Consider the following 11062-nt stretch of genomic DNA (forward strand, 5'->3'; position numbering starts at 1 on the left):
AATGATAGGACCACTGACTGGCCGTTCCTGTGTGCTATAAACAGCGGCCAACAAGGCCTGGTCCCGTGAGCGCTGGGGGAAAGTTAGTGGACAGTCCAAAACTCAATGCCATCGCTATTATCCAGCATTGCGCGAAAGATGGAGTAGCGGTGTTGCGGCCAACGCCCTCTGAGAAGTCAGCGATGCGGCTGCGTGGTCAACAAAAGCCCTCTATTTCAATACCTGGGGAAAGGGAAAGCGGCGTGTGCCATGCTCTATCCCTGATGGCAAACGTTCGTCAACGTTGGTCTGGACAGGTCCTGCATAATCTCAACTCGCGGCCTGTCCATGCTCTCAAACGGGATCGTCGTTGAGTAGATCCAATCGGCCTGAAGAACAACCACTGCCGGATATGGCCTTTTCCACCAAATAGTGTGGCTCAATGGTGATTGTGACACTGGAGAGAGCCTCAGCCTCATTGTGTGGAGGCATCGAGGTGCACGTACATGCATTCCGAGGAACCCAGGCCATCCGAGAAGGTCTGCTTAGAACCCGGGGCCACGCGTAAAAAAATTTTTTTTTATTTATTCCTTGCCGACGTTGCCTGTCAAAACTCGAGGGCGGCGTGCTAGGTCGTCAACTGGTCGTCCCGATGTTCTGGAAATATTGGTCTAGGAAGCTGGGTGATGGGCGCGCCTCGTCAGACAGCCACCCACGAGAAAAGGTTTGGTGTATGCAATGCATGCGCTCTCGCTCGCCTTCGCTCTTGTGTTGGTCGTCTTGACGCTTCGCCGTTGCTAACCACACGGAAGTCTAGCAACTGTGGTTGTACAATAACCATCCACAAGCCGCAGTGGGCAGCTTCCAAAATGGTCGTCCGCATTGGACACGGCGTCGTGGACCTCTTTTTCTTTTTTCTTTTTTTCTTTTTTTTTTTTTAAAAAAAAAAAGTAAATTAAAAAAAAGTTAAAACAATGACGTGCCATTTCGTACGAAAAAAGAATAGATTGACACATTATCATTCGAGCGTAATTCTAACACTGTTTGCATCGCCAAGTCACTCCTTGCTCGCAATGAAGATTTGCAATGACATGCCCGCTCTCGCCTGATAGTGCGTTCCAACAGCATGGCACGCTTACACTCTGTCAACTCTCTCAAGTCATACGGGTCGGGAGCTATCAGCGACGACTTGGGACGAGCCGCGGTATCGTCTCCTAATGCCAAACAAGAACAATTTTTCCAAAGAAATGAAAAAAAAGTTCATGTTACACTGCACATCGTGCCGTCGCAAGTGAATCTTCTTTGAGCATCCAGTGAACTTGCTGACGAAGCCATGATCCTTGCACAGGCCTTCTCCCGAGCGATAAGGCACTTGGAGTCAGTGGCAGTAAGCTGAGGAAACATGAGTGAAAGGGGGAAAAGTACTACCGGACGGTCGCAGAGCCTAGGTTGTTCTCTGCTGCTGTGCAACGAGCCGGTCTCCGGTACCTGGCATATGGAGTGCTGTGTACGGAGGTACTTCTTGATGATGATGGTGCCGGCGGCCGCTCGCCCTCGCGTTATTGCAAATTTCACTCGGCCGCTCACTCAAGAGCGGTACTCACGCCATACGAATGCCCTCACCCTTGGCGTGGTACTGGCGGTCTGACAGGCCAAAGCGAAGTGGAAAAGGCCGCGAATCAGCGTGTCTCAGGCCGCAAAGGTCGGCAACGGTCGGTTCGAGGACTCAGGTACACACCAAGGTTCGGGTGGCAGATCAGGTCACCTGCCTCAAATGGCCGTCCAACCAGCCTCGAGGACAGGTGAGCTGGTGGAGTTGCAGAAATTTGAGAAACTCGCGGTCGGTATCCAATGAAGAGACGATGTCGAGATACAGCGACGGACGAGGGTTTGGCCGAGCGGGGGCGTCGAGCGAGCTAATTATACACGATTTCTCGCCGGGCGATGCCAGATCCAGCAAGAGGCTTTATTGAACAATCTCGCCATGTTTGGGAACATTAATGCCCATTCGAGCGCTCGCCGCTGGCGCCCGGCGCGTGAAATTAATGCTCAATTGTTCCGGAAGAAGACTAGAGTCTGAAACAGCGTGTTTGCTCGGGACGCGCCGTGGGTCAATGCGACGCTACTGCAGGCTTCATCACACGTCCAACGCCTCTTCAGCCAATCGATCACGGCCGCATGGTCGAATCCAACTTCCCCTCTGCCCTCGCTTGGCTGCCTCTCAGCATCTGAATGGCGCACTTCGGCCCAGAGGGATCAGCCCATGACCTTGCTGAGCCGGGTCAGCTGCGTGCGGCCGGAAAGAGGCCGTTCGTCGAGCCCATTGCGCACACCATCGAGCCTTTTTTGCATCCTGCGTGTGAGGGAGGAAGAGCGCGGAGTGAGGGATTCAGCATCGCACGGGCGCGGCACGCAGGCCCAGACGGGCACGGCCAGTCGATGTTGAGGCTGCTCATGTCCACGCTTAGGGTTTGGCGAAGCCCTCTTGCGCAAGAATTGCTCGGCCCCGCGGAGACCAGGACGGAACGGCCAGCTATCAGAGGCCACTACTGCACATCTCAACGTGATAACTTCTGGATTGGGACAAAGCCGAACTTGATTTGAAATCTCGTGAGGAACTCTCTCCAAGTGGCGGTGACGCACACCTTTGCATCTCCCGCGTCCTGGCCCCTCACCGCAGGGCCGATCGCCGTGTGTCGCGGCCACGGCGACGTCGTTGCGTTCGAAATTGCACGTAGGACTGATCCTCTGCTGTACCAGCCTGCCGGGCCACTTCGTACGGCTCGTGAGGATGAGGAATAAGCCGGAAGTCAAGCGAGGCGGCCGATCGATCCGCGCTCGAGTGCTCAGTCAGGTGCACCCATGCATGAAGAGCGCTCGGACCTTTAGTTGGGCGGCAACGAAAATAGGCCAGATTGAGTAAAGCCCAGCGTCGAGGCATGTCGAAATCAAGGTTAATTGCGCAGGCTGGCCAATGGCTTTGTTTGCCAGACCTCCTCAGAAGGCGTATGGATCCTCTGCGATGGCATCCTCCCGCACTTGCAGACCACCCAAATTTAGCATGCCTGTACGGGAGGCATTAGTGCCCTTTTTTGCCGAATCGAGCTGTTATAAGGAAGAAGACCTCCCAGCAGACCGTTGTTCGTCCTCATCCGCTTTTGCTTTCGAGTTCTCGACACCGGCTGGCTGTGGCAGCACTAATTTACTTTCCTTCATTTCCAATAACTCGTTCAGTGAGCTTGCTGGTTCAAGCCTCCTGGAGTCTAATAGCTGCCCTGGTACATTTGCGACTCGCGCCATCTGTCCCTGGAGACTCCGCATCGGTCTTTTACTGTTTCTAATATTTCTTGAGCCTCCTAATATATTTTGCAATGTCTTCAGCAACCAAGGCCACTCCCTCAAGTAAAAAATTATCGACAACCATGTCTGGTCCAAGCACATCGTCAGCATCAAAACAAACACCGACAAAGATGCACCGACGCTCACGCTCAGGTTGGTAATGCCGCGGTAATGGTGACTGACCAGGATCTTCTAACGTGAAGCATAGGCTGCTTCACATGCAGACTGCGAAGAAAGAAGTGCGATGAAGGCAAGCCGTGCTGCAAAGCTTGCAGACATCTCGGACTGTCTTGCGAATACAAGCGGCCCATGTGGTGGAGCAACAACGAGCAACGGCGGCAGCAGAAAGAGAGAATAAAGAACATCATCAAGCGCACGAAACTCAACGAGAAGGCTTCACACGTAGTGCCACTTTCGACAAACACCCCGCCCAGTCTGTGCCACTCGACACTGACTGCAGACACCTTCTCAGATGGCTTCTCGAGAACTCGAGGTGGTTCAATGGACTCGCAGTTTTCTGGTGATTTCGACTTCAGCTCATGTGCGCCTCAGGGCATTTACAGCGCCGTGAGCATGCCGCCTCTAGCAGCGCCGTTTCATCCTTTTGGCTACCCACCATACGAGGTCGACATCAAGACAGAGACCCAGGTGTTTGTCAATGACGTGCCAACCCGAAGAGATTCGACAATTTCGACTTTCAGCGCATTTCAGTCGCCGCCAACGGTTGGTCCCTTCTCCAGCGACGGCTGGCTGCAACAGGAGTCGTATTTCGAGCAGCGACATGAGTCCTTCACCGAAGAGCCTGTCGATTTCAACTTCTTCGACTTTGCTCACGGCCCCATCTCACCTGCGCACAAGTCAATGATTCAAGTGGAGGAATGCGACCAGCACCTTCTAAACCATTTTATCGACAACGTTGTTCGTCTCATATTCCCAGTTCTGGAGGTCAACCAGCACGGTTCCGCACGCTCGGATGTCATCCTGCCTGCGCTAGAATCGAACAAGATGTATCTCTCCTGCTGTCTTAGCATTGCGGCGCTGCACCTGAAGTCGACTCAAGGGATCCAGAGCGAGCAGCTTGACAACGACATCATGCGCCACAAGTTCGCTACAATCAACCAACTCTGCGAAGCCTTGCAGCTTGACACCGAACACGCCAAGATTCTTGAAGCAACGCTGGGAATGATCTTTTTCCAATGTTCCGTTGGTCGCCCAGAGGATTCGCACCCGGATATCCCGTGGCACTCGCACTTTCAAGCTGCAACTCAGCTCATTGGCAAGTTGAACCTTCCTTTGCAGCTTGTCAGTGACAACCAATCGCGACCACCATTCAACATGACCGTCGCCGCTTGGATTGATATTCTTGGGTCGACAATGCTTGGACGCGCCCCCGTTTACGCCGACACCTACCGGGAGAAGAACATTGCCAATTCGGTTGCTGGTCTTGGAGAATTGATGGGCTGTGAAGACCGCATAATGTTCCTCATCTCCGAGATTGCCTGCTTGGAAGCCTTGAAGATGGATGGAATGGACCAAGTCCAACTTTGCTCCCACATTAAGCTCCTTGGTGATCACATCACCATGGCCGAGAGCTCGGTCCTTCCGCTGGACAACGCATATTCAGCGACTGGTGCCATTCGGCCCAAGCAGCTTCGCGCAAACATGACCACCGTCTTCCGTCTGGCGGCTCGCATATATCTATGCTCCTTGGTCCCAGGTTTCGATCGCCAACAGCAGAACATTACAAACCTCGTCGATTCATTGGCTGATGCGATGAACTACATTCCTGCCGGTCCCGAAGGCTTCGATCGTTCCTTGGTTTGGCCCTTACTCATTGCTGGCGCCGTTTCCCTCCCCAACTCCATTTTCCGAAGCACATTCTACGAGCGCATGGCTCAGATGGGCGATGCCGCTAGCTTTGGCTCCATAGGAAGAGCAAGAGAGCTTCTCAAGGAGGTGTGGCTAGTCAACGATGAGGCGTTGGCACGAGGCGAGAGGCAGAGCGTCCACTGGCGGGACGTGATGCGACAGCGGGGCTGGGACTTCCTTCTCATCTAGAGGGTTGTCTCCGCCTTGATCCTCCTGGCGAGGAAGCTGCGCGTCCTGGCTGTCTCGATCTTCTGCAGCGCGCAACAGTTCTTCAACATTGCATCCCACTCAAGAGAAATACCGACATACCATCTCCAGAGGGGCAAGCTACTTCACTTCTGACCCTACGCTCTTTAATCACTTTTTACCATCTTGCAACGCATTATACCCCTTATTGTAATCACTACCAACATTGGTGCGCACGTACGATATAGCCACAGCATAGAGCATTGCGGGTCCTGTGAGCTTTGGCCCAGGACGATTTGTTTGGCGTTCGAGAGCAACAGCGGATTTTCTCACTGCCCTCCAGATGGAGAACGACGTTACGACATCTCTTTGTGTCAATTGGTCAACGTTGTAATAGTTTGCGATTTTTTTTTTAGACTTGTCGCTGTTGGCTTTCGCCCACAGCTTCGGTCGCTTTAGCAGCGGATGAAAAAGAGTCGGTTTCGGCTCAAGTGATTGTACTTCAACTTAAAAACACACGCTCACTTTTACGAGCTACAAGAATGACAGACCAATATCAAAAAAAAACCTCCAAAAGCCAGCCTATAGCATTTTCATTCTTTCTCAAATCAGTTTCTTCCCTTCCCATCTTCTGGACTTGGAGGTCTCTCAAAATGCTTTGTGCATGATCCAGACCTCGTGTCGACCACGTGATGCGTCCGGTGCTACAAGCATTGACAATCCAGCTGCGAGATAACGGTCCTAGAGTGCAGGTCCACAAGAGGCTGGCATTGCTTGCTTAACATCAGCTCCAATAAAGCCGTTTCGTGTCCCAAAGGCCGAGGAAGCTCGGCCTGTGAAATACAACCGTGCTGGTTCAGCTTCACTCTGTCCTGAGCACCCTAGCCCAGCTTCTCTTCAACGAAGGCCCTGGCACAGCTTCAGCAGAATGAGCTGGTAGAGAGTGGATTTCTCATCATTGTTCTGCACCTTATCCTCTTGAGCTCGAAATGATCGCAACGGGCTGGGCAGAATGTTGCTATCGGCTTGGCGAGTCCGTGCAGACTACAGGAATCGTTCGCCGTCCAATGATCCTCCAGATGAAGGCCCAGCCAAAAAAGATGCCAGCAGGGAAATCAAATCACAGGAACGGGAAACGCAAGGGGAAGCTGTGTTCCACGCAGCGAATGGCGGGCAGTGTTCCAAGCTGAAGACTTTGTCCTTCCCCTCCACCCCGAGCAAAAAGCTTCTCGAAGGTCAGGTCATCTCCGAAACTGTGGAGTCCCGTGTCACCTGTCGAATCCCAATCCCCGAATGTGCACGGGTCACGCATCGAATCTGCTAATCTGCTGGGCAGGAGAGGGTTCGGGCCTTTTTTTTTTCTCTGATGTCGATCGAGCCCCCTTGAGTCGGCGTCAAAGGGAAAAGCGGGAGCCTAGATCACCAGGGATGCGAAACCACGAGAGCGAAAAATCGCGAGCGAATTGCTAAATATAGCAAAACGTTTTTGCTAGCGAAGGGCGAACGTGTTGTGAGTGGATCTCCCCGCCCTGTGTGCCAGAGAGTCAAGCTTACACCAATAAATCCGGAAGTGTCCAGACCTGGAAGCGTTGTACCTCCCTTTGTCGATGTCACTTTAGATACCACGATCACAGGGCTGCACACACGCACATACTCGCTCTCACACACACGCTATCGAAAAGCTGCAAGCCTAGCACACACAAGAACGCGCCCCATAAGCCGCCTGCGGACCGTCGAACCGGCCGGACCCCGTGTGGATTCTCACTGCTGCAGACGGAGGTTGTCTGCATAGCGCCCTGTCTCTACCGCACACAACAGGCTATCGGAGTACTGGCTTGTGGAGAAATGTCGTTTGATTCGACGTCACATAAGAGAACGGCCTCGCAACCGTCCGCACTGGACACGGCAGAGCCGCCTCCCGACGGAACAGAGGGAGAGGTGGAGTCGCCATCCATCTCCACGCCACAGGCCCGGGCAAGGTTTGAATTTGAGCCGAACAAGTCCAACGAGGGAACCAAGGTGGTGATGGTCGAGTGGGAGGACGACGACGTGACGAAAAATTTGGAAGGGACGTGGACTATCAGTTGGGAAGGGAAATCAACGGTCCTGCCAGCTGAGGAGCGCAACGTCGAGGACGAAAGGGCCGAAATACAGACGCACAGGACGTTCTTCTTACTACCAGCCGGAGTGTCAGTGCCGGCCCTGATCACTCTAACGCTGAACCCCGCCGACAAGACGAAAGAGCCTGTGGTATGGCGGACCAACCCGCTTCCTGCAATCTTCCCCCCTGGCTTCGCCGAGTCTGCCGTAGGCAGCAAAAAGCCCTCAAAAGGAGTGCTTCACACATTATGGGCAAAGAAGAGACTGCACGCGCTGCAGAAGGAGATCGAGAAGGAGGAAGCTCTGTTCCCGGAGGGCATCGCTTTGGCCATGGCAGTTCAAGAGAAGGAGTGGATAGAGGAAACATTTGGACTCGGTTCGCAAGAGATCTCGTCGCACAGGCAGGCCTTGCGGGGCTTGGGTGAAGTTCCTCAGAGTCCCTCTTCGCCTCTCAGCCCTGGTGGCAGCAGGCTATCGGAGAAGCTCAAAGGACTCAAGCTGCAAACCAAATCTGGCGACTACCAGGAGCGAGGCAACGCAAACAACCCGCTAAGTCCGGAAGAGGCAGACATAGCGATACCGTCATTCTCTGCCTTCAAGGGCGCCAATCCAGCCGAGCTTGCGGCGAAACCGGCGCAGAGACCTTCAGCACCGGCTGCTGTAAGGCCGATTGTTCCTCAGGTCCCCTCAAGACAGTCAACTACCGGAAGCGTCGGCTCGCTGGCTGGTATCATGGCTGGTACCGATACTAGCTTTACAACCGCCCCAGCCAGTCAAGCTGACGAGGACGAAGACGAGCTGTTTGCCATGCCTCTCAGTCCTCGGAGTCCAGAAATGACGACTAGCCCGTTCTCATTTGCGACGAGTGACACTTTGAAGTATGTGAAAGGCGATCAAGTTCAGCGGGTGGCGTAAATGTGGTGTATGAATTAGCGATACCAGACATGGCTTGGCGTTTTGTGAACTTGTTTAAAATGAATCAAGACCCTGCGTAGGGAGTCTGTGATAACACTATCGTTTGTCGTAGAGCGGGTGAGAAGCTTGGCCAGATGAGCGTAATGTGAAGGGCACATGTGAGGACTAGAATCTGCTGAACCGGTGGAAGACGTACAAATTCCCATATATATAACTTTCGTTTGCACGGCAGCAGAATCAAGTTCATTTCAAGAGCACAAATTCCTTACCTTTGCGTCATCCATCTCCAAGGTGATTCTAAATGCCAGCCTTTCGCAATCGTAGAAGTCAACCTGGCAACTCTGACCGAAAGCCCTTGTTTCCTCTCTTCTATCACACCCTATCTCTTTTTCGCTGGACCAGATTGCTCATTGTCGTTGTTGTCTTCCAGAATTGCCTTATGTTGATGAGCTACAGTTGCAATAAACCGACGTAAATGACCGACATAGCCAATGAAAAAAAACCGCTACCAAGCTCTTGAGGCAATCCTACTCAAGTCAACGTAAAAAGCTCCGTCTTAGGGTCAGCTTTCATGAATTCTCCATCCATAATGCCGTCAGCATAAGCTTCGCCTATCAGAAGGTATGCGTCCTCGCCTGTCTCTCTGAGAATGAAAGGGACTGTTGCCCCCAGAAAGATGCATAGTAGATCGCCCCTTTTCGTAGCTTGAGGTGCAAGCCCAATTTGCCCGGCGGAAGATTTGAATACGCGGCGAGATTCTGCTACCCAATCCACGGCTCGTATGTAACGATTACCAGCATGGAACTCGGACGTCGCTTTTTCAAAGCTCATATCGTATCCCGGTTCATCTCTTAGAGGCAGTTGAATATATCTCATCGCTGCTTGGTAGGCGGATTCGTCAGCAGGCATAAGTAGCCGCTTTCGCTCATTCGTATATTCAGTGTCACCAGACATGACGCGCATGACAATCGCATCTCTAAGATTATCTGGCAGCTCTAAAGATGTTGCAAATTCAATGATGTTGGAACGCAGTTCTCTCATAGCCGAAACAATTGCTTCACCAGTGTTCTCGCCACCCTGTGGAATTCTCGAGATTTCGGAGACTGCCTCTATAGATGCTACACGGCATCCAGAAAGTTTTAGATGTTTCCCTGTAAATCTGTTTTCCAAAGATTGTGAGGTTGTTCCACAAGCCAAATAGAGTGTTTCCATGTCGTTGAAGTTATTGAACACAATGGGACACGGCACATGCTGAGTCCAGTCCGGAGCCCAAGATGGAAGCTCGTTCATCTGCCTGTCTTCATTGTATGTGCAAAAAGACAGAACTGAAAGACCACGGGTCAAAAGTAAATGTTGTGCTGCGGCGGCATGCACTTCTGGCCACGGCAAAGTGTAATCTACTCGTCCGATTGCTTCATCAACGCCGACTCCAAGGCCACCAAGCGCATAGAACAAGTCTCTTGGATCCGAGGCGCAGTTGCGTCCCGTCACAAAGAGCCAGATAAGTGCAGCCAGCAAATCTGTATGCCCAATTTCTGTCCATGGTCGGACAGCGCAATAAGTGCGCTGCGTGCAATGGACCAGAGTCCAAATGATCTCGTTCCAGTCCCGTGTAAGCTCTTGGCCGCCCATTCTTGATATTACCGATAACCTTTGGACTGAGCCGTAGAAGCAGCCGAACCACTTGTAGTCTACTGCAGCGTTCCTACCAATTACCCAGGCCTGTTTTCCAACTGCCACTTCTTGAATTACCCATACTCGCTCCCACCACGATTGTTGATACACATGTTGAATCGAGCTGAGCGTCGAGTAATCTGAGCGTTGTGTCCTGAGAATGTTAAGAATCTCGTGAAAGTCATTGATATCTTCTTCACAAGGGAAGGAGTTGTCGAAGGGACGGCTCATCCACCTCTGTGCGCATGATTGTGCTACTGTCGCTACAGCTTCAAGGCCGTTCTGGAGCTGTTTGTCTGCGGGACCAAGGCAAACAAGAACCTGAACAGCACTGCCAAAGATGTTACGCATCATCTGCACCTGTTTTGATTTTTCTTCCTCGTCGTTTTGGTTAATGCATAAAGCGTCAATCCAAATGAGATTACTCCTCTGAATCTTATCCAGTCTTGAATCGCGAAGTTGTTGTAGTGCCGCAATAAGGTTTTTGGTAGCCTCGAACCTCGACGCATTAACGACTATTGGTTCTGTTTTCGTACTATCTCCCCATGTGTAGGATAGAGCATCGTAATGCAAATCAGGCGCGCGCCGGAAAGACTTTAAAGTGATTGAAATGACATTGGATGAGTCGCCGTCTAGAGGCGAGTGGATATGTGCAAGTCTTATCCATTCCGACGGGTTCTGCAAAGGCTCATAGGTAAAGGTACGCAGATCAACAGAAGATTCAATCATTGCATAGGACGCTGGATGTGGAAGTAACTACATCTGTCCGCTGATGTCTTATCCATGGATGACATTTGCCCCGCTGACAACACCAAGGCCGATTAGCGAGCAGCCTTGCGAGTATTCAACGCATCTTCACGGCTTGATCAAAATTTAAGGCTGGAGCAGCTCCAAGCAGAGATTTGATCGACCTCATACTTGGATCTTAACGACATGAGTATAAGATTACTTGCAAAGCTGCAAATACACTTCAAGCAAAATCGGCTGGGAGTCATTCTGG

The 11062-nt window shown here is 52.0% G+C and overlaps 3 protein-coding genes across 3 annotated transcripts; 2 read left to right on the top strand and 1 right to left on the bottom strand.

Annotated features, from left to right (window-relative positions):
- The first annotated feature begins 3129 nt into the window (after positions 1–3129).
- Positions 3130–5953, top strand: PV09_07171 (uncharacterized protein). The gene is made up of 2 exons (XM_016360904.1): positions 3130–3471; positions 3527–5953. The coding sequence occupies exons 1-2, from the start codon at positions 3351–3353 to the stop codon at positions 5374–5376; spliced, it is 1971 nt and encodes a 656-aa protein (XP_016211276.1). The 5' UTR covers positions 3130–3350; the 3' UTR covers positions 5377–5953.
- A 791-nt stretch (positions 5954–6744) lies between these two features.
- PV09_07172 (uncharacterized protein) lies at positions 6745–8646 on the top strand. The gene is made up of 2 exons (XM_016360905.1): positions 6745–6883; positions 6945–8646. Exon 2 carries the CDS (start codon positions 7219–7221, stop codon positions 8386–8388), a length of 1170 nt encoding a protein of 389 aa, XP_016211277.1. The 5' UTR covers positions 6745–6883; positions 6945–7218; the 3' UTR covers positions 8389–8646.
- PV09_07173 (uncharacterized protein) lies at positions 8519–10833 on the bottom strand. Its single transcript, XM_016360906.1, has one exon. The coding sequence runs from the start codon at positions 10789–10791 to the stop codon at positions 8920–8922; it is 1872 nt and encodes a 623-aa protein (XP_016211278.1). The 5' UTR covers positions 10792–10833; the 3' UTR covers positions 8519–8919.
- Positions 10834–11062: the final 229 nt, after the last annotated feature.

This window comes from Verruconis gallopava, assembly GCF_000836295.1.
Source record: "Verruconis gallopava strain CBS 43764 unplaced genomic scaffold supercont1.27, whole genome shotgun sequence".
Classification (NCBI taxonomy): domain Eukaryota; kingdom Fungi; phylum Ascomycota; class Dothideomycetes; order Venturiales; family Sympoventuriaceae; genus Verruconis; species Verruconis gallopava.